We start from the raw sequence: 24,568 nt of genomic DNA on the forward strand, positions 1-24,568 counted from the left end.
TGTAGCTTTAATTTGCCATCTTGCATGTGTGATTTAATGAAAGTTTGATTTTTATAGTAAGTTCTTTGAATTTGGCGCTTTGCATTTTCCCTGGCTTTTGGCCAGGTGAGACGCTAGCGTCCCACATATCCCAGAGAGGTTAACAAGTGACAGCCGTAAGGGATCATGGCTTTTACCTGGTCAGTCCATTATGGAAAGAGCAGGTGTTTTGTATGTTCCAGTGTAAGCCTGACTCAGACCACTCACACAAGAAAAAACGTAAGTTATTTTCAACATGTATTTAATTGGCACAGTTAACACAAAACAAAGTATTCAGTGCTCTAAAACATAAGCATATACCAACTTGAACACAAACAAAAGTGCTAAACACACCATTTGGCAGACTTTACAAAAAAAACAGTCTTAGCAAAGCAGAGAAAACAAAGTAAGGCCTTTAATACTTAACCTTAAAAATATATTTATTTCCTTTTTTGTCTTAGTTTAATCCATATTTATTTATATATATTCTCTCTAATTTCAACAAGCCATTTTTATTTTGTACAGGTGCACTGGGGCCTGGCTGGAGGTCTGGGTTGGTCTCAGTCGAGAGTTAGGCAGATTTTTCTCTATACTGGCTCTCTGAGTGGGTATGTCTGTCAGTCAGCACAGCACAGAGATGCACCTTCTGATGGTCTGCATAAAAATCAGTTTTGCCTTCTCACAAACAAACAAAACAACTGCCAAGTCAATATCTACACTAGTCAAAATAAGAGCTGGACGGGTGGGAATAGCAAAGTGAAACTTTGACCTGACCTGGTTCTCGGCCACAGAACATGCAGATTTGCGCTGCTTGTCTTTTTAAATTATGTCAAGTAACTGGGACTCCACATGGTGATGGATCACTGTTCAATTGTGGTTCTGCTGATAATATACATTGTTTGCATTGATACAATTTCAGTTGCTGCTCCTTGAAATGTTGCTTGAGTAATAATACTGGAATAAATTTTTTTTCAAAACACTCTTAAGGTGGAGTGCCAAATGGCACCCTATTCCCCACATAGTGCAATTATTTTGACCAGAGCTGGATCAAAAGTAGTGCACTATATAGGGAGCCATTTGGGACATACCTGAAGCTAATAATATCACTAATTGCTTCATTACACAAAACAATGTTTTTCATTACTTTATCTACAGTGACTTCAGGCAGATCAAACAACTGGTTTCATCATCATGTGGTTTGTAATTCAGGTGCAACAGTTTTCCAGCTAGAAACTAGCTACAAATTAAAAAGCAATCTCTTCGACCAAACACTGTTAAAAAATAATTACAAAATTAAAATGTTTATATGCGTTCAAGAAAGGGAAACAGTGGACATCATCATCTCTGTAGACATTGAGAGTAATCTTCCTTCACCACCTTTATAAAAAAACGAGATGTCTCGACCTAGTCAACATACCATAGATAATAGAATGGCATCTTACTCCCCCTGATTACTGCACAGTTGGGTAGAGCATGCAAGTTAAGCATTTCACTGTACTTGTGCATGTGACACAACTTGAACTTGTTTTTAGTGGTAGCTAGGATCAACCCAGTTAAGGCCCAATAGGAAGTTTGTCTTGTCTCATATTCAGTCACAACATTGTGGGAAAGGTGTGTGGATCATAGTATACAATACTTCCACACGCAGTAGTAAGTGGCCCAAGCAAACTACATGAGAATTTTAAATAATCTTCAAGTTATCTTCCAGGGGACACTGTCTGTTGGATATACAGTGGAGACGTGAAACACCGCAGCATGTATCCACAGGATGACGCTAACGACCGCTTGCCTTCAACACACTTCTCAAACACGTACAATGTCAGCCAACAACATTACATACATACAGCATAACAAATAGACAAATTCAATGTTTTACTGTGCATGATGTCATTCAGAAACAGACATTTTGGAATCCCACATTTTCTTCTCTTCTGGTAATGAGATTTGAGCTGGAGGAGTTACTGTGAGGGAGAGCACACACTCACTGTTAAAAACACAGGTAGGTGAACATGCTTTCAGAGACGACGAACAGTCAAACAGCCACAACAAAAAACTAAATAAGGAACAGCTAGTAGATGATCCACAGGCACAGAACCCAAAAGGTGACAAATGGATAAACTGGTTAAGAAGTGTAACAGGCCGTGGGGGTTAACTTAAACAAAAAAGGCCAGGCGACGAGCATAAGCTAGCCCCCTGAGCCAAGCGCGAGGGGCGAGCCAAGGAGGAGACAGGGCAAGCATGCACACCGCACGCACCACCTGAGAGATGCCCCACCATAAGCGGTGACATGGCGCTCAACGACCAGTGACTGACACTTGCAGGGGAGGGGTCTGTGGAGGGGAGGGGTGTGGCCAGAAAGGAGCAGACGGGAGGCCAGTAACAACACATGATGGTATGGTAAGGAGAGAGAGTGCAGGTGAGTGAAGTAATGTGAACCTGTCTCCAACCCCACATTCCTGGAACTCCCAGCCCTGTCCCTTTCTCAGTCATGGATGGAGTGTGTATGGGGGATGTACATGATACTGACAGGCACCCACACGCGTACACACACTATATATGAACTTCAGTCATACAGATGACGAATCAGAGAGTGGAATAAATGTGTTGTTTCCATGGAAACTCCATGTGATGCTGTATCTGGACTGTTCCTTCTGCGATGATGGCTCTGAGTCACTGAGTGAGAGATTCTGCAACTGCATCCACCTGATTGATTTGTATGGGAGTGTGGACTGGAGAGGGACATGGTTTGGCTTCATGTCTGGTGGGATGGTGTGTGTGGGTTGTAGTCGGGGGCAGATTGGGTTGGTCCCGGCCCTGTCTGACCACACCCTGCCGTGCTTTAGGAGGGGGGTTAGGGAGGAGTGGCAGGGAAGTGGGTTGGGACTCGGGGGGGCATTCGAGGTGAGAGAGCCAACAGTGTCCATGGTAACGCCGCATAGCGGAAGCTGAGTTAGTACATTGAGAAGCAAAGCTTTGCAGAGACAAAAGAAGCAAAATGATAAATGGGTAATAACCTATTAAAAAATAAAAGATTTACGAGCGCTCAATTTGGTTTGTTTTTCTCTTGTTGCTTCTGGTCAGAGACCGTTGCAGAAGGAGAGAACTCTACAAATGTATCAGGTTGGAAATTGAGATGCATCATAGGTCTCCTGTCTTTGCCTCGGTCATGTGGCTCTCTCTGACTTTCTGACCGTAAAGGAACGTGAATGTGGTCGCTCTGTCGCTGAGGCTGCTTGCCCTGCCATTCCTGAGCCAGCTCTCACACTTTTAGGAATCTGCAATTTGAAAAAAAAGTATAAATAACACAAGAATCTCAGAAAGAAAATGTAGTTCACTATTCTTTGCATTCGTCTTCTGAAGGAAATATTGTTCTGTAGTCAGATAACTATCTAATCCAGAGAACCCAAGAAGCTCCTTCCCTCTGGCTTTAATATCAGTTGCTATACCTTAAAAATTGAATCTTTTGATTCTGCTACTGTTTCTAAATGTCAGCTTTGTGTGTGAATCTCATTTCCAAAAACCAAGAGACACTTAAGCTTCTAACAATCTCAAACATGCACCAAAACATGTTATGTAAAACCTAAAATGACTACAAATGTAACATGCCTCACATTTCATTTGGACCCTGGTTTGGGGGAAGTGTGTTAGCACTGACAGAAATGGGATTACTTTACTGCTTGAGGAGAAAGGGTTGTGAAGGCATATTTGTTGAGCTTTTTGAGATTTGACAAAGTTGGAATCTCTTCCAAGAGACCTTTTGGGCCTATGATTGCACAATTCAGTAATCTTCAAAAGATAAATGCCTGGATATTTTAGAGGCATAAAACAGTTTGTCAACACCATACTTTAGCACAGATGCTTCTCAAATCGACTCATCTGCACAAGGGTGCTACTCAAAACCCATGCATGAGCTGGCAACCAACCAGGCACCAACGTTCCAATCAGCCCCACAACAGTCCGTTCTCACATTGTTCTCACCGAGAGAAGGAAAATGGCGGTACAGCTCATTCTCAATCCTGTATTCCTGTATGAAAAGAAAGGCCCAGAATAGTCCAAAACTAATATATATATATATATATATATATATATATATATAAGTAGTCTCTCTTGGACCTTTAAGTATGTGATTGGTGCATGTTGACTGTACAGGAGTGAGATAATCTAAGGGATAGGGGTTGTTATTCAAAACAATATATTTGTCATGAATTAGGTACAGCATGTAGTCATTATGTATAGCAGAATCAGTAATTTCTCATTAGCATATTTCTACATTGTATAATCTAGCATGCTTTACTTCTGGGGACAGCAAGTAACTGGTGTTGATTTTTTCCCCACATGCTCTTTAAAAACTATCCTGTGGTTTTAACCCCCCAAAAAAGTTTATTTGAGAGCCTATATTAGTTATCTTCAAATATCACCTCTGTGTGGGAAGATGATACAGACCATCAACATCTTATGTTAGTCAAACACAGATACAGACACAAACTTACATTTGCCATTTTGTTTTCATCCTGACCTCAACTAGTCTATCTTTGAGGCCATTGGCTATGATAAAATATATATTTGAGGTCAGTTGATTACATGTCTGGGGAGAAAGAAATGGCAGCAGATTCAAAAAGTTGGGAAATATGACCCTATGCATATCAAGAACAATAAGACAGCAGCACTCATTGAAATCATCATTAAAACTGGCCTGATTCCCATTGAGTTGACTGGAGAGGTAATGACAGTGCTCCCGGCTGGCCACTCAGTGGCACTAAAGCAAACGAGGAGAGGATTCTCTCAGAACCAGTGGGAAAACAACACTCCCCTAGATACTGATCTAGGATTAGCTTCCACAACCCTAACCTTCACCTTTCTAGTTTAAAATGCAAAACTGACCCGAGTGGAAACCCTGACAGAGCAAGATGGAAATTCTGATTGGTCCATCTTTCAGAGAGGGAGAGAGTGGGAGGAGTCTACTCTAGTCTAACCAACCATCACCCTCACTCCTCCCATCTTCTCTCACCAAATCCTTCTTTCGTCCCATCCAAAAAGAAAACCCCTTCAGTTAAATGTATGTCATAGCACCTTTGGTGTTCGTTTCCAAAAAGACCTCGACGTAGGACGTGGGTACGTAGCCTTCTTCCTCTTCGTTCCTGCGGACCCTCGTCCAGCCGTCACCTTTATCCTGCTCTATTACAAACAGCAGCTCTCCTTCTGTCACTGAGATAGTCCCCTCATTATGACCTGAGGGATGAGGAAAGGAAGGAAGGAGGGAGGGAGGGAGAGAGACAGTGTAAAAAAAATAGGTGGGAAAGTATTATTGTTGCGTTTCTCTCAAATAGTCAAATAGATGTGCCAGCCCACATTACCCGTGTTGTTGTCTCTGATTGGTGTATTACCTGTTAAAGGTGTATTACCTTCAAATGAGTAGACGGCTTTACAGGTGCCGATGGTGGGCAGTGTCTCCTCATCCCCATCGTCAAACTCATCATCAAACTCTGGAGTGTTTGCTATGGCCACCTTGACCTGAGTCTCTGAACTCTGCTCCTCTGTGTAACTGCCATCCGGGCTGCTCAAGGACCAACACACACAGTAACTATAGCAATCTCACAACACATACTGTAACAAACTAGAAAGCTGTGTTGATTAATGGAGTGTGTGTTGTGTGTACTGTACCTCTCTCTGTCCTGTGCACAGTTGTTGTCGACCATGGTGCTGTTGCTGTTCTGTGACTCGTACAGACCACTCTGTCTCCTGGGAGGGTCACTCCTCGACGGTAACCTCCCCTCCACCTCCGCCAGCCATCCCTGGTAGGGACAGTCAGACACACACACGTACGTTAGGGATGTGAGATGAGATCTGCTAGTGTAGTTCATTCCAGAGCTATACTAGCAACACTCACAGTTCGTCCAGCATCTAGAAATAAATTAATGTCTGGGAAAAGGTCAAGAGGGCTTAGGATGACTCACCTCGAATTTCTGGACCTCGGACTGCAGTTTCTCGATGTTCATTGCCATCTCTACTAGCCGGGGGTCCACACTGGCAGGGTCTCCCATCTGGGGATTCTTCTCATACACACCCTTCATCTTAGTTAGGGCATCTCTGATGGATGGACACAGAGGAAGAGATATTAACTCATTTCATCATCCATTCCCCCGCAGAAATCAAATTAGCATAATAACCAAATCCCCATACATATGCCAGTTTAAGCTAGAGATATGGTTTATTTTGCATTGGATCAGTGGCGACGTGTCGTTCAGAGAAGAGCCCCACCTGTTTAGCCATTTTTTTCTTCTTTCTGTTTTGCATGTTATTCTGGCATTAATACGTGTCACATTTCAGTTTGCAAACAATATAAAAATGAATCCATTATTGAGTTAATAAAGCCGCATGCAGGTGTTTCAACCTAGCTCAGTGCTTTCTGTGGTGGTGGAGCAGCCAGCGGAAAATACGTAACTAGGGGTTCTCTAGTTGCACTGTGATTGGCTCAGTGTTATTTCACTCATGGGGACACTACGTCACCACAAAATCTACAGGTAGAGCTCGAAAATTTAAGTCCCTTGGGTGCTGCCATAGAGTTACATTAGAAGTGCCCATCCAAGAAGGCTCAAGGTCATTGGCCACAGATAAAATGTAAAATCACGTTATATCTACCATAGCTTTGATTGGATTGATGTCAACCTCATACTCTCAAAATCTTGATGACAAGCAGTCATCATCATGCATCAAGTCGGCAATCTACTGGCAAATCCTTTTCAATCCTTGCCATATAAAGAGAAATTATAGATAAAACGTATCGGTGCTCATCGGCCATTGGACATAAACATTACATAAATTGTAAATCGCAAATTCAACAATGAGTGATAAAGCGCCACTACAGCCTGGGGTTCGTGTGTCACTGCCTGCCGTGATCGGGAGACGCATGGGACGGCGCACAATTGGTCCAACGTCGTCCAGGTTAGGGGAGGGTTTGGCCGGCCGTGATGTCCTTGTCTCATCGCGCTCTAGCGACTCCTTGTTGTGGGCCGGTCGGTCGACTTCGGGCGACAGTGTTTGAGATGGTGCGGCCGGCTTCCAGGTTAAGCGAGCAGTGTGTCAAGAAGCAGTGCGGGCTCTCGACCTTTGCCGAGTCCGTAGGGGAATTGCAGAAACGGAAAACGATACGGAAAATCATTTTGAACGGTCATCCAACTCTGAATTCCAAGTCTGGATTTCGGTCCTCTTTCTAGAGCCCACAAGAAGGCCCGCCGCGCCACCTTCCTGTTCAAGTGAGCACAGCACAACAAGGTGAGTCCAAAAATATATTGTATGCTGTTGCATAAATGATGTAATATGCCAGGGGGATATGTATACTGTAGCTAAGAAAGTAATACTAAGTGTATGTTGTGTAGTAAGCTGTTAGTAGCCCATGTACTTCACCCTAATAATTTGCTCCCTTTTCACCGCACAACTTAGCCTACTTGGTGGTGCAGATCAGGCCTATAGCCTGTTTAATATTGTAAGAGCTTTCATTGTCTGCTTATATGCCCACTTTATTTATCCTACAGTTCTAACTTGCTGTACAGAGACAATACTGTAATAATGGCCCATGTTCTGAATTCTATCGTCGTGCATTTCAAAAGTGCTGAACAAATAGTTATATTGACTACGTCCATCCTAGCGCACTCATTGTCTTAATCTAAATTATGGATTGCCTCTTATGCGCGCGTCGTCCCCTTATGTCATAGTTTGTACATCTCAATTAGAAACCACATTTGTTTAAGCAAGTCAGCCGTATCAGCTATGTTTTTTTAAAAGGCAGTAAATGAGGCTGAATGAACTGTTTCGCTGCCCGACGAGGCTCTGCTGATAGCCAGGTGTAGCAGTGTTAAGGTTTTGGGACAGCTTTATATATGTCCTAATAGTTTGTGGGCATCGTTTGTCACCGCTATAGTGCAATTAATGTATTGTTTAGTGTTGTGTAGTGGCTTTGCTGGCATGCGTCAAACTCCCCCCCCCCCCCCCCCCCCCATTGCGCTATCTTATTTAACACCTCTCCATCTGCGGTGAAAGGTGACAGAGATAGAGCGGTGTTTGTCAGACCATGAGACATCCTGAAAATCGGTCTTCTCACAAAATTGTCTGTAGCGGCCGAACGATTTGGCCTAAAAACTATCATGAACCCTCTATGGAAAGATGAGACTCTCACGAACACAATGGTGTTCTCCATCTTGGGACTCATCTGAAGTCGGTACAGCAAATGCCAAATTCTGTCTGTAGCGTCTGAACAGTTTGGGCTACACACTAATATGTAAAGGTGAGACTAACGAACATGTAAAAGTCAGTTGTTTTGCTCCAGAACACCCACAGGCCTCACAAGACTCGTCTGAAGGTACAAATGTATGGAGTGACAAAAATAAGGAGTTAAATACAGTTGAAGTCTGAAGTTTACATACACTTAGGTTGGAGTCATTAAAAGTCGTTTTTCAACCACTCCACAAATTTCTTGTTAAACAAACTATAGTTTTGGCAAGTCGGTTAGGACATACACTTGGTGCATGACACAAGTAATTTTTCCAACAATTGTTTACAGACAGATTATTTCACTTATAATTCACTGTATCACAATTCCAGTGGGTCAGAAGTTTACACAGCTTGGAAAATTCCAGAAAATTATATAATGGATTCAGAAGCTTCTGATAGGCTAATTGACATTATTTGAGTCTGTTGGAGGTGTACCTGTGGATGTATTTCAAGGCATACCTTCAAAGTCAGTGCCTCTTTGCTTGACATCATGGGAAAATCAAAAGAAATCAGCCAAGACCTCAGAAGTCTGAGTCTGGTTCATCCTTGGGAGCAATTTCCAAACGTGAAGGTATCACGTTCATCTGTACAAACAATAGTACGCAAGTATATGACACCATTCAGCCGTCATACCGCTCAGGGAGGAGACACGTTCTGTCTCCTAGAGATGAACGTACTTTGGTGCAAAAAGTGCAAATCAATCCCAGAACAACAGCAAAGGACCTTGTGAAGATGCTGGAGGAAACAGGTAAAAAAGTATCTATATCCACAGTAAAACGAGTCCTATATCGACATAACCTGAAAGGCCGCTCAGCAAGGAAGAAGCCACTGCTCCAAAACCACAATAAAAAAGACTATGGTTTGCAACTGCACATGGGGACAAAGATCGTACCTTTTGGAGAAATGTCCTCTGTTCTGATGAAAGAAAAATATAACTGTTTGGCAACAATGACCATTGTTATGTTTGGAGGAAAAAGGGGGATGCTTGCAAGCCGAAGAACACCATCCCAACCATGAAGGACGGGGGTGGCAGCATCATGTTGTGGGGGTGCTTTGCTGCAGGAGGGACTGGTGCACTTCACAAAATAGATGGCATCATGAGGGAGGAATATTATGTGGATATATTGAAGCAACATCTCAAGACATCAATCAGGAAGTTAAAGCTTGGTCCCAAATGGGTCTTCCAAATGGACAGTGACCCCATGCATACTTCCAATGTTGTGGCAAAATGGCTTAAGGACAACAAAGTCAAGGTATTGGAGTGGCCATCACAAAGCCCTAACCGCTTTATAAATTTGTGGGCAGAACTGAAAAAGTGTGTGCGAGCAAGGAGGCCTACAAACCTGACTCAGTTACACCAAGGAAAGCTTGTGGAAGACTACCCAAAACAATTTAAATTGTTATGGCTGCAGGGGCAATATTGAGTAGCTTGGATGAAAAGGTGCCCATTGTTAACGGCCAGCTCCTCAGTCTCAGTTGCTAATATATGCATATTATTATTAGTATTGGATAGAAAACACTCTAAAGTTTCCAAAACTGTCAAAATATGGTCTGTGAGTATAACGGAAATGATATTGCAGGCGAAACCCTGAGGAAAATTAAAACAGGAAGTGGCTTCTATTTTGAAAACTCCATGTTCCATAGACTTCCTTTGCTCCATTTAAAGGGATATGAACCAGATTCCTTTTCCTATCGCTTCCTCAAGGAGCCAACAGTCTTCAGACATAGTTTCAGGCTTTTATTTTGAAAAATGAGCCAGGACGATTACATCGCCTCCAGTGGTCATGTGAGTTTTGCTCGCGCAACAGAGTTTGGATAGGTATTGCTTTTCCCTCTCCTACTGTGAAAGACATTTGCGGTTGATATATTATCGATTGTATATTTTAAAAACAACCTGAGGATTGATTATAAAAAATGTTTGGCATGTTTCTGTGGACATTATGGAAACTATTTGGAATTTTCATCTGCGTTGTCGTGACTGCTCTTTCCTGTGGATTTCTCAACATAACGCGACAAACAAACTGAGGTATTTTGGATATAAAAATAATCTTTATGGAACAAAAGGAACATTTGTTGTGTAACTGGGAGTCTCGTGAGTGAAAACATCCGAAGATCATCAAAGGTAAACGATTAATTTGATTGCTTTTCTGATTTTCGTGACTGAGCTACCTGATGCTAAGTGTACTTAATGTTTTGTCGTGCGATCGATAGACTTACACAAACGTTTGGATTGCTTTCGCTGTAAAGCATACTTTCAAAATCAGGCTAAGCTGTGTTTTCCTATATTGCACTTGTGATTTCATGAATATAAATATTTATAGAAATATTTATTGTATGTAGCGGTTGTTGATGACACTTATCCTGATAGTGGGATTGCAGCCATAACAAGTTAAAGGCAATGTTACCAAATACTAATTGAGTGTATGTAAACTTCTGATCCACTGGGAATGTGATGAAAGAAATAAAATATGAAATAAATCATTCTCTCTACTGTTATTCTGACATTTCACATTCTTAAAATAACGTGGTGATCCTAACTGACCTAAGACAGGGAATTTTTACTAGGATTAAATGTCAGGAATTGTGAAAAACTGAGTTTAAATGTAGTTGGCTAAGGTGTATGTAAACTTCCAACTTCAACTGCACATATTACCTCAACTATTTTTTTACTTAACACTTACTTTTCTTAAAACTGTATTGTTGGCTAAGGGCTTGTAAGTAAGCATTTCACTGTAAGGTCTACCTGTTGTATTCGGTGCATGTGACAAATCACATTTGATTTGATGTTCTAATTAAATATTTTTTCTATATTTAAAAAAATCCATCTCAAATAGCAAAATTATCCTTGGTATGGACTTCTTAAAACAATTCCAAATAAATTAGTAGAACCACCCCCTTGCCCCAGTTTACACAGGGCGTAGACAGTTTAGTGCCAAAAAACAAGAGGTTAAATACATGTAAAAAAAAAAAATATATATATATATATACAAATAACAAATGTTTCCTGGTCTTTCTTATATCACGCAGATATAGGACAGAAACTTTTGAATAAACTTCCTTTAGATTTTTTGGGGGCGACTATCTGTTGTTCTATGTAGTGAATCTGTTATTTAATGCGTTTGTATGGGCTAATAGCAGTAAGGACAAAAATATTTGTTCATCAAATAATTGTTTTATATTTTTTGGGGTACATCAAGTGGTTTTAAAATTCAAAATAGCAATATGATCCCTAGTATGACCTTCTTAAAACAATTCCATATAGCTTAGTAGTACCCCCCTCTCCCGGCTTAGACTCACATTGGTTAATAACACTCAGACGGAAACAAATTAGAGACCCTGGGATTTACAACTCCTTGGTTGGGTCTGAAGCTTTCTTGAGGCTTATTTTTTTAAAGGAAAAATCTATAAAAAAAAACTATTTTGGTATTTGTTTAATTAGTCCACTGTTAAGACAATCCAAATGCTTTTGCATGTTTTCAAGATATAGGATTTTCAAGAAGCAATGTGTCACTTGCCACATCATGATGATGCGTTTTGCATCATATGATGGGTTTTGCATCATCGCCGCAGTTTTACTGGGGACATGTTGTTTCCACAACAGGGCTGACACTAAAGGAAGTGAGCTTTTAGGGACGAGGTAGGACATCATTTCCAAACAAATATGGATGAGGCTTATGTTGAAAACACAGACACATACTTACTTCTGGTCCATCTCTTTCTGGATGTCCTTATTTATGTCGTCTATCTTGGCCTGAAGCTTCTTTCTCCTCTGCTCTGGGGGCAGGTGGCTGAAGTCCTCCGGTCCAGAGCCCTGAGAGACAGAGAAATGGAGATAGAAATGGTAGCAAGAGAGTGGGAGAGAACAAGACAAGTTGGAGACAAAGTGAGTTTCAGGAGCGTTGTACACCCTCTTTGTAAAATATATGAATAACATGTAACATCCCTCTCGGATGTTCAGGCTCTCTATCTAACACTAGGAACCTTTAGGTGCAGTATCCCCCTTACAGAAAAGCCATTAGGATAAATGAATTCCCTATCATTTAGGGTTGTGTATCTGATAGAGTTATGGCAGCTGGTGAAGGAGATACTGCAGCACTATAATCTACCATTAACCTCTGGTTGGGGGAGGGGGGGGGTCTCTGTGTGAAGGTAAGCCCTACAACCACCTTTCACCTATTCAGTCCCAAGCCTCAAAAGATATTAGGCTGTATCACTTCATATCCAGTCAAATCACATTTCTGTGTTCATTTCATAACTGTCGAGAGAGAAGATGACTCCTGTTAAAAGGAGGTAGTGTTTCTGAAATGAAATCTGTGGGACCATTTGAGGGCAGATGGTATAATGTTTCCTGATGAAGGAGATTCTTTGATAGAATACATATCGATCATCTCTGATGATGGTGAGACATTCTCTCTGTTCTGTGCTCGACCTGCTCCACTTTCCAAATTAACAACCTGCCTTTTGTCTTCTGTTTATGCTGCAGTTCAGAGATACAGCACTTCGTGGTGCTATTTGGTCAGTTTAAAACAATTTATGTATTTTTATTTTTACAAATGCATGTATTACAATACAATAACTGGATAATTGTTGAATGCATGTCAATATAGAGTAACCCACTGGAAGGTTTATTTACTGTGGCATTACTCACATGTTCATGTATTATTGATGTAAGATTTTACCCTGCAGTAATATTATGGTATTTGTGTGATCATGAGCTTGGACTGGATCGGTTAAGGCTCAGACAATACTCTGTGGTAACATAGCAGAACCAAAGGACAACGTCCTACTGGCCAGGGGTCAGAGGTCACTGGAGTTTATTGGTACGTAAGCCGATCGAAACGCAGCAGGCTAGGCTACCATGGCGATGACCTTCCTTACCCCATCTCTCTGCACCGCTGTGCAACACTTACCGGACAACATGCAACACAACAAACAGGTTTCATTCAATATGCTCTGGATCTTTATCCCATAGCGCTGCAACGCTGTGCAACACTTACCAACCAGACAACATGCAACACAACAAACAGGTTTCATTCAACATGCTCTTGATTATGCTCCAAAAAATACTTATATTATTTACTGTATATAAATAGTTAATCACAAGAATAAAGAACAACATGCTTGCTATTGATTTCTGTAGATGTTGGTAAAAACTAAATACTCCACACCACTCACAAGACAATATGCTATACATGTGTTTTTTTTTATCCAGTAACTTACCTGTAAAATATAAAGTTCACACTCAGATATACAGTACCAGTCAAAAGTTTGGACACACCTACTCATTCCAGGCTTTTTCTTTATTTTTACTATTTTTGAGATTGTAGAATAATAGTGAAGACATCAAAAATATAAAATAACACATATGGAATCATGAAATAACCAAAAATATGTTAAACAAATAAAAATGTATTTTATATTTCAGATTCTTCAAAGTTGCCACCCTTTACCTTGATGGCAGTTTTGAACACTCTTGGCATTCTCTCAACCAGCTTCACCTGGAATGATTTTCCAACAGTCTTGAAGGGGTCCCCACATATGCTGAGCACATGTTGGCTGCTTTTCCTTCACTCTGCAGTCCAACTCATCCCAAACCATCTCAATTGGGTTGAGGCCAGGTCATCTGATGCAGCACTCCATCACTTTCCTTCTTGGTCAAATAATCCTTACACAGCCTGGAGGTGTGTTGGGTCATTGTCCTGTTGAAAAACAAATGATAGTCCCACTAAGCGCAAACCAGATGGGATGGTGTATCGCTGCAGAATGCTCTGGTAGCCATGCTGGTAAAGTGTGCCTTGAATTCAAATAAATCACCTACAGTGTCACCAGCAAAGCACCCCCACACAATCACACCTACATGCTTCACGGTGGGAACCACACATGCGGAGATCATCCGTTCACTTACTCTGTGTCTCACAAAGACACGGCGGTTGAAATCAAAAATTTGGACTCATCAGACCAAAGTACAGATTTACACCAGTCTAATCTCCATTGCTTGTGTTTCTTGGCCCAAGCAAGTCTCTTCTTCTTATTGGTGTGCTTTAGTAGTGGCTTCTTTGCAGCAATTCGACCATGAAGGCCTGATTCACGCAGTCTCCTCTGAAGAGTTGATGTTGAGATGTGTCTGTTACTTGAATTCTGTGAAGAATTTATTTGGGCTACAATTTCTGAGGCTGGTAACTCTAATGAACTTATCCTCTGCAGCAGAGGTAACTCTGGGTCTTCCTTTCCTGTGGTGGTCCTCATGAGCGCCAGTTTCATCATAGTGCTTGATGGTTTTTGCGACTGCGCTTGAAGAAACTTTAAAAGTTCTTGAACTTTTCCGGATTGACTGACCTTCATGTCTTAAAGTAATGATGGGCTGTCGTTTCTCTTTGCTTATTTGAGCTGTTCTTGCCATAATATGGACTGTATACCACCCCAAGCTTGTCACAACACAACTGATTGGCTCAAATGCATTAAGAAGGAAAGAAATTCTACAAATTCACTTTTAACAAGGCACAGCTGTTAAATAAAATTAATTCCAGGTGACTACTTCATGAAGCTGGTTGAGAGAATGCTAAGAGTGTGCAAATATGTCATCAAGGCAAAGGGTAACTACTTTAAAGAATCTCAAATATAAAATATATTTTGATTTGTTTAACACTTTTTTTGTTACTACATGATTCCATCTGTCTTATTTCATAGTTTTGATGTCTTCACTATTATTCTACAATCTCAAAAATAGTACAAATAAAGAAAAACCCCGGAATGAGTAGGTGTGTCCAAACATTTTACTGGTACTCAAATCTACTTGATTACATTTAATCACTGTTGACAGATCCTGATCATTTCTAATCTCTACACAAAGGGTTTGACATGCATAGTTGACCATTCGATAATTATTACTACACACAAAGTTATTAACTAATGATTATCATGGATTATGTTATTGTGATAGACTAAGGAGATCTACAATAATTTCAGGGCAGTTGATTATAATTGATCAATCCAAATTCTTCACAGGGCTTGAAATTTAGAGGTGTAGATAATTCATCAAAACATTACATTACATTGAATAAGTCCTGATAGAAACCTTTTTCAAAGCCCATCTCTATCTAATCTCATCCACCAGCCAGCTCTCTCTCTGTAGCATTTGAGCCTGGAGATGAGTTTAGTTTCTACCTGACAGACCAAAAGCTCCCATTTCCTTTGTTCCCATCTATTCTGCATTTCAGTGGAAAATACATGGTATTCCTGGAAGGCTTAGAATTATCTGGATGTTTTAGTCTAGCTCTTTTTTCGTGCCATTAATTTCTACATCAGAACGGAGTCTGGCAGCTAATGCTGAACAACATCTTTAGAGCCCTGCATTGTGAATGCACTGCTAAATTACCATTCATTAAAAGCTGCATCTATCTCTTTAAACATCTTTGATTCTATCTACCCTCTATCTTTATCAGCTATGATTATGATTTATCTATTGTAGGGATCTATGATTTATTTATTGGGATCATCTGTCTTTTATCTCTAATGATTATGGTGATAGATCAAAGGGAATGGAACTAGCAGATGGACAGACAGAACTAGGTTCAAAATACTATCTGAAAAAATGTCAAAATCCTTCAGCTGTGCTTGTCTGTTGCAATGGATTAGAAAAGTGGCTTAAGTTAAAAGATTTCAAATAGTACTTGAAACCCAGTTCTGACAGACGGACATACAAAACAAGAACAGTAATTCTGATCACCTCAATCAGATTCCGGACGTGGGAATTGAATGTGATCTGCACAGAGCACACAGGCACAGCGGGAGAGACACAACAAACAAGACACACAACAAAATAAACAAATGAGACAACAAGGGTCTGTAAAATCCATCGTCATGTCACAACAAAATGAATAAATAAGTCCGGACGAAAGGAACTGAACACAAACAACGGTCACATAGAATTATCAACCATTTTTGGTGTTGCTAGGAGGACGTGCACGCTACGCTCAGAATAGGGTTCATGCCACTACGGTCATGCAGTGTTATGGTCATGCTTACCAACTTGAGAGAAAGCTTCATGGGAGGAAGAGGGGAGAGGGAAACGGCAGGAGAGAAAGAGAACAGACAAGTCAGACAACAGCAGAATAACATGTAGCATTGGTCATGTTTCCCCCTGGCATAGCATGCACATGTGCGTTGACATGGATATATTGATCACAAAGCAGCTCCTTAGCCACACTTCCCAATATAATGAAAAGAGGTGGGTTTTAACCTGGAAAGGGGAATGTAGAAGTATTGGATGCCTTGTATGATATATTGCTGAGCTTTGATCATCAAACCCACACCAAATATGTCCCTGTGGTATTGACCAAAGAGATAACCGGCACTTTCAAAACCAAACAGCAAATGCATAGATCCATCAGGTATGAGAGCATTTGTGAAAATGACCGATGAGATATGAGGGTCTGCTAAGGGTCTGTGGTTCTTTGCAGATGCTGGTTAGTTTGGATGCTCATGTATATCTGTGGATATCGGATGCCCGGTATGCCACAGTTTGTTCTGATTACAATGGAAAACTAAGTTTGCGTTACCACAGCAATAGGTCATGCCAAGACAATACCTGGTCATTCTCAGGACCCTTCTATTGTCTTCCTGAGCCATATGTTACTCTAACGTATGGCTCTGGTTAACTTTTTTCTAATTTGGCCAAGTTCAATGTCAGCTTTCAGGGATTAATGAAAAAATAAGAAAAGCGTTTTGAATGACTTGAGATGATAGGTAAGCCAACTCACAAGTCTATACTGCACAGGACGGCAAATGAGAGCGAGCAACTTGAGAGAAGAGAAAGATGGAGAGAGACGAGTGGACGCACCCACACTCATTGTAGGGAAACAGGAGGTCAGATTAGGGGATGATTCCACAACCCTCTTCCCTTCCTGCATCCCTCATTTCTTCCCCCACAATGACAGCATTGTAACAGCAGGGGGTGATAGCAGCATGTGTTATGGCTAAGCATGATGACAGTTCAGAGGCAGTGTGTATGTTTCAAACTGACTGGACATTCACTCCTAAAAGAGGTTAGCCTAAGTCTGTTTGTGCCAATCTGAGTTGGCAAAAGAGCATAAACAGACTGGAACTCATGCTAGGGAGAAGTTGCTCCTAGATTCAAAGCTATACCAGGACCTACAGTAGTAACCATCTGTTCAATAAAACTATAACCATAATGACTTTCGTTCACCTTCTTCAATGGTTAATTGAGGGGGAGGGGTCTTGCAAAGAAACAGTGACTTATGATTGATAACTGTTAAATTAAAGGACAATTAAGGAAAATTATAGATAGAAAATAGAACTGGAAAAATAATTTAAGGCGGAAAAGAGGTTTTTGTTAATTGCTTTGGTTTAATTGCACATGTAGTGAGGTCACTATTAAAGATCATTAGAGCTCATTGTTAGCTCCATAGTTCTAGAGAGGAGAGATACTTTAACACAGTGGGTCACTCCAGTCTGAATCATTGTAATGACTTATTATGAGGACGTAGTTTGTACGACATAAAAGAGAGATACTTTAACATGCACTGGGCTGCTATAGCTACAGTGAATGATTTGTAATCCAGTTAACAGCTCACAGGCTGCACTCAGGAGCTAGGATGAGGCAGGGTTATACTCACTTCAGTCCTGTAATCAAGTCATCCACATGGAATGGCTCAGGATCAGCCTATTTCTCCCTCTCTGTACACTTCTCTACACTTCAAATGGTTCTCGCGTTTGTTATTTCCTTCAAGGAAATAGTCAAATTCCTGCGGGGTATATTGAGTCAAATCCTGACTTAGCAGACAACCCAGACAGACAGGTATATATATATACAGGTACATATTCATACATGGTCTATATACATACAGGCTATGGTGCAATGGTGTCAGCACACTGAAAGAAGAGCTGGGTAGACTAAACTTCCTGAAAGTGTAACGAGCACCACAAACCCAATGTTGTGCACCCCAAAAAATAAGATATAGGAGCAAACGGTGGGGTGACCATCATCCACCATGCTCCAATCCTACTTCCTTAGTTTAAATGTAGTGCTTGTGACACTTTGAGAATTAACCACTAACAAATGTGCACTGCAGCAACAGAAAGTCCAAGGCAATTCTGCTGTTGTGACAAATAGTGCCTCAAGCTGAGATGTGGGACAGGAAATGAGGTCCTCTTTTGTTCTGATCATTTGACTAGTGTGGTCTTATGACAGGGCAGCAGGGCCATGTGAAATAGCCTGACGCAGTCACAGACACTAGCCTCATTTAGAAGGAAACAAAACTACCGAAAATGACTAAAGAAACAGATAACAGGAAATGATTATTTCTATGTTTTTGTGTGACTGTAAATGTGATAAATGTGTGTGTATATATACTGTCAATGTTATCATCATTAAATGAGACTACTGTCTATGCCGCACATGGCCCAGACACACACATATATTTCCTAACGCAAACGAACACACAGTCGGCCAACATACGCACTTACGACATGTTGACTAGCCTCGAAAGCGTAAGTGGGTATGCCCAGAGTCCTCCAGTCTTTGTGATAACAGAGCAAGCGAGGGCGAGTAGGAGGCTGCTGCCGTGGTTATCAGAGAGAAAACAGCTTCATCAATTAGCACAGGGCTACTAATGAAGCTAATGGATTTACTACTTCCCCCCCACACACACGCTCACTCATTCAAAGACTTACATCATTCATCTCTCTCCCTCTCTTTCTGTCTTTCACACACACACTAACTAACTCTCATGATGCTGTCATCAGTTATCCTCGCTCTCTCACATAAACACTCTCTCTCACTCCCTCCATCTCTCTCTCTCTCTCTCTCTGTGTGTATCTGGTGTTGGATCAGAGGGCCGGGCCCCAGAAGGCTGAGGAATAACAGGCACTCCCACTGGGGCATGCTGGTGGAAAAATCCCTCTGCTGTGCAGCCCTTAGCCAGAGACTGAACCCAGAACCCCACCTACAGACACAACTAGCATGATATTCAAATACAGACTCATATCACATTTTATATAACCAAGTCAATGAAAAAAAGTAATAATATGCTCAAAAACTGACATTGGTCCTCTCAAAGATACTGTATCAAGGGAAGTAAACGTTTATTTCACAACTAATATTCTGCTTAGTACTGAGCTTTATTAAATTGATAATGTGAATACTTTCACTCATTAACAGCACCTGTACAGTATAGTGCTGTACTACGATACAGACTAATAACTAGACCAGCCTGACCCAGAGATGGAGTACTTCTCTAAGAGGTATTCTGGATTACTATTACACTGGGGTGCTGTCCAACGGAGCAGGCGTTTAAGCAATATGTCCGCCCGTGCCAGCTTGGGCAGAGCAGAAAAGGCTATAAGGACACACCTGACGCCCAAACTGATATTGCATTTCAGAATTTATAGAAATGTGGTTAATAAGGTAAGGGTCAGTTTTTGGCTAATCGGTTTAAGTGTCTGCTGTGTCCTTATCTCTCAAGGACAGAGAAGAAAGCTCTTGTGTTGAATTGACTTCTCTACTGTTCTAAATAAAAAAGGTTAAATAAAGTTTAACACAAAAATAAAGTGTAAACATATTCTTAACAATGTTAATATACAGACAAAAAAACAGAAATACGAAATCAATATGGAATATGAAAAGGGTTGAAGATGATATTGAGAGATTCAGATATAGCGATATGAATCTTAAAAAACAGGTAATCTGGTGCTCAATACGTCACCCTGACCGACCAAAACAAAAACCAGAACTTTCTTATTCTCCCTTCCCTGCAATACAGTACTACATAAAAGGAATACAGTCAGGGACTAACTTACATCTGCAACATTGACAGAAAAGAATGCTTCAGATTTAAAACCACTACCCTGGCCTGCACGTTTAGAATATGACCGTTACTCCACTTCCTCTATTGAAGACGTTCACTTCCTGCTAGATTCGCCCCATTTCCTCATTCTCCTGACCTTCAATTATTTCCTCCTTGATATGATCCCAGAGAGAACATTGTTTTACTATTACTATTACTTATCCTCTGTTCTTATAGACGTCATACTGTCACGTCCTGACCATAGAAAGCATTTATTTTCTATGGTGGAGTAGGTCAGGGCGTGACTGGGGGGGTGTTCTAGTTTATTATTTCTATGTGTAGTCTAGTTTTTGTATTTTTATGTTGGCCTGGTATGGTTCCCAATCAGAGGCAGTTGTCTATCGTTGCCTCTGATTGGGGATCATACTTAGTCAGCCTTTTCCCACCTGTTGTTTGTGGGATCTTGTTTTTGTATTGTTGCTTTTGAGCCCTTCAAGGCTGTACGTTCGTTTGTTTGTTTCTCTTTATTATTTTGTTGCTGGTTCACATTTAAATAAATTATGATGAACCCAAATCACGCTGCGCCATGGTCTACGCATTTCGTCGAGCGTTACACATACGTTGTGGGCCGAGCTATGAGAAATGTATGGCTCTGGTCCATTCCTTCTGTTGCCGTTCAGAAGATAGGAACATAAACAAACTTTATTCGTAGAGGCCGGAAAGAACACGTGAGCAGCCTAGCCCATTCCTGAGGTCAAGGGGAGCCTTGTGGGGTGCCGTGGGCATGGCCTGACCTGGACAGGGATCATGGTTTAGGAATAGAAACTCAGCGTGACACCAGATAGCTGCAGCGTGTCTGTCTGCAGATAAAGAGGGTGTGTTGAACCTCAGGGGCTTGCTTCTAAAATAGCACTTCTAAATGCCGGGCCTGGCCCGACAGACTCAGTGACTCAATCAGCATACAGCGCAACATCATATTCAATATACTCCAACTTTTGACTTTATGCATAATCATTATACATTATACTGTTACTGATTTTCAGTTCGACCCAGATAGGCTGTTTAGGAGGAAGTCATTCTTGACTAAAGAACAAAACTTCTTCCATTTGCTTATACTCTCCCCATTACTACTTCTAGCAATGTATTACTTGTGATTTCCTTCATTGCATCATTACGGCAACACTTCAAGGAGAGCTACAATATAGCAGGACACCTACTCATGTCTGTCACAAGGAGGGAGCTCAGACGACACGGTCATTGTGTGTGAAGCAGTTTTAGAGTTCAAAGTGGAGACAGGGTGGAGAGTTTGAGTTTATGTCTGGAGAGAGACGAACACAGACTGTGTGGTTCTGGTAGAGCAGAACTATGGAAGCATGCTAGAGAGAGCGGTACACAGAGACTGATACAGGCAGAACGCTGAATGGAGGAGGCTGGAGGATAGACAGATGTCCAAGATAGATTTGGCCCAGTACAGTTTTTATAATTTTTTTGAGATGATTACCCAGTGTTCCAGAGATAACATGAAACTGATGATGTAATACACATAATATATAGCCAATGAATGATTAATAACGGAAGAATATAGGCCTAATGTCAACACTACCTGATGAACCTCCGTCATACAGCGGCGCTACAGAGCCCAGGGACAGGCGAGCACACACGCAACACACACACTCTCTCTCACACACAAACGACCACATCCACAGCACAACACACACACACACTTACCCCTCGCCTCAGGCTCCGGAGGCAGGTCATTTTGGGTTTGGAGGCCATGAACTCGTTGAAGCGGTTGGAGAGGGGCTCCTTGTTCTGCTTGGGAGACTGGGGGTCGTTGGGAACAGCACAGGGTGAGGGGGGGCTGGAGGCTGGGGGGGCGGGGGGGGGGCTGGTGCGGGGACGTTAACAGGGACATAAGCTACCATTAAGAGGGAGCCGTGACCGAGGAGGAGGAGGAGGAGGAGGAAAAGGTGCAGAATCAAAACGAGAGGACAAAAAAGGAAGGAGGGAGGAACACAAAACGAGATAAATAAATAAGGGCCCAAATAATGTTAAAAACAGGTAAGAGAAAAACCCAACGGAAACAGAGACAACCAAGAGAGATGTCAAACACAAACAACCCCAGTGTCATACCCAGCTGTTATGTAGTAATGTAGAATAATCTTGTCAAACAAACAAAGTAAAACAAAGGTCGAAGGTCGTAACGTAAGCAGAGTGAGTGAGAAGCGTTAATAGTGTTAGAGCTAGGTGCTGATGCAACACATTTAAGCAGACAGTTTCACAGAGAAGCACATGCAAGCTTCCATTTTGTAATATCAATTTTCTGGAAACCTCATCACATGCGAGCGGTTGGACTAGAAATTCCCCACATCCTCTGAGATGCGACAGCAGCTAAATTTCAGGTCATCATCACAGAAACCTAACTCTCTCTGCCCAAACCCTTTAATGCTCAATTAATGAGCTACCAGCCATTTGGGAGCTAGAGAGAGATCTGCAATTTGTACTGACAGATTGCTTACATTACTCAGTGAGTGAACATGCACACAAGAGCTTAGTATACCCATCTTTTTAAAACCAAAGGAGTAAATAAATGTACGTAAATGGTTTGCAATATCATTTTTTATATTCAAAGAGGAGTTCTGTTTATAGAAAGAGATACAACTTGGACTAGGGTCTCCCATCTCTGCTATGCTCTGATATAAATGTCTCACGTTTTCACCATGCTGTGTGAACGTGAGTGTGTGTGTCTCCTCTCCTTCCAGGACATTCTGTTCTCCTCACACTCTCAGGGTACAGTACGTGCATGGCCTCACTCAAAAGGTGAGGACAAATACTCTGTCATCAGCTGTCCCTTATGCTCTTGAGTTTGAACACAGACACATTATGAACAGGAAGAACACCAAACAAACAACACACACATCATGGGGTTCCCTCTCTCGGGATTAAACCTCAGGGAGTCGGAGCTAGGGAAGGACACCCCCGCACACACACACACACACCCTAGTGCTCTGCTCTATCATGGTGCCACCTCAACCTTAAAACCTCATCCCAAATGGCCCCATGTTAGACAGATGAGCCACACAGAAGCAAGGGGCTATGAGAAGGCCATTCCAGACAGACCACCATTGTAAGAGCACGATCAGGGAGTGAGACTGTTATTAGGCTACAGGACATACAGTCAGAGTGCAGAGGAGTGAGTTAATCTGTCATTTTAGTTTATCACCAGAGAGAGAGGGAGAGAGAGAGAGAGAGAGAGGAGGGGGTGGTGGTGGGACTCAGTTATCGATGTATTAGTGGGTTTTGGTTAAGTTGAGAGTTGGTGGCTCAACGACAATGATGGTGACAATGATGACTAGTGAGTAACCAGGAAAAGGATGGCAAATAATAACAACCACACTGACAATACTACTGACGTACTGTAACGACAGAATTATTGCAATTACAATGATAAATTAAAACGAACTGAACAGAACTATAACAATAACCAAAATAGAGCATTAAAGTCACATTTGACAGTGTAACCTACAACAATGTCCCCCGAAGTTACAGTATTTAAGCCTTGTTATAGCCAACAGTGTGGCCAAAAACATTGGACATTCTTGTACAGGGAGAATGAAGTGATGTCACAACCACTCCACAAATAATACACTTGACCCTGTGAGGTATCGCTATACACAGTACCTTTGAGTATGTGGGAGTGTATGTTACCTTGTTCTTGTTCTTAATGAAAGGCCACAGTTTGCCTTTGCTCTTGCCCCCGCCGGGACGTTCCTTGGCCTCTCCTCGTGAGTTGGACAGGCTGGTCTCAGAGACAGTCCTCTTCATGGTCTGTCCCGGCCCGTAGTCCTCAAACTCTACGTCCCCTGGGGGCTCAAACCCAGACTTGTACGACTCCACTACCTGCTTAGAGTCCTGGTGGGGTGGGGTAGGGGGAGAGATGGTAGAGTGAGAGATAGTAAGGGGGAGATAGATCTGTTAGGTCTCTCCTATCTCTTATGGCAGTCAGCAGTTTCATAATAACATTTGAATATGACCAGAAAACTCAATTTCTATTCCAAGAATTCCTAAAAAGCAGGTTAAATGTAAAAGTCCAGAAATATAAAGTGTCAATTAGGACACCGCTCATTGTTCACTACAGAGTTACAGGGTCTGTATCGGTATCTCTATCTTCATACTGATAAGGCCAGAGGGAAGAGGTAAGAGGTCATCAGCCTGACTGCTGCTGGCGGTAGAGACAGAGCCATAGGCTCTGAGCCATGACAGAGCCATAGGCTAATTCTGTGTAGAGAGGATATGGAAGGGAGCCATTCCATGTGAATCTATTATTCCTACTCTTTTTACTGGAACAGCACAGGCCTTAATTTAGTAACCTCCCCTCCTTCCCTTAGTGACACCCCAGGGATAGGCTTTGTCAAACCAGGCATGCAGCCAACATGAGACATCTCAATATATTAGGCTGATGATTTTCTATAGCTAGC

At 41.7% G+C, this 24,568-nt stretch overlaps 1 protein-coding gene across 1 annotated transcript in view; it reads right to left on the bottom strand.

Moving 5' to 3' along the window:
- Positions 1-263: 263 nt before the first annotated feature.
- Positions 264-24,568, bottom strand: part of LOC110523375 (formin-binding protein 1) — a 120,179-nt gene continuing 95,874 nt past the window's right edge. Inside the window, 10 exon segments of the mRNA XM_036977007.1 lie at positions 264-3,293; positions 5,089-5,247; positions 5,421-5,572; positions 5,680-5,810; positions 5,973-6,105; positions 11,988-12,097; positions 16,312-16,326; positions 21,819-21,977; positions 21,979-22,008; positions 23,799-24,002. Coding sequence (XP_036832902.1) covers positions 3,286-3,293; positions 5,089-5,247; positions 5,421-5,572; positions 5,680-5,810; positions 5,973-6,105; positions 11,988-12,097; positions 16,312-16,326; positions 21,819-21,977; positions 21,979-22,008; positions 23,799-24,002 — 1,101 coding nt within the window. The 3' untranslated portion in view covers positions 264-3,285.

The sequence above is a fragment of the Oncorhynchus mykiss genome, chromosome 5, assembly GCF_013265735.2.
Source record: "Oncorhynchus mykiss isolate Arlee chromosome 5, USDA_OmykA_1.1, whole genome shotgun sequence".
Taxonomy (NCBI): Eukaryota; Metazoa; Chordata; class Actinopteri; order Salmoniformes; family Salmonidae; genus Oncorhynchus; species Oncorhynchus mykiss.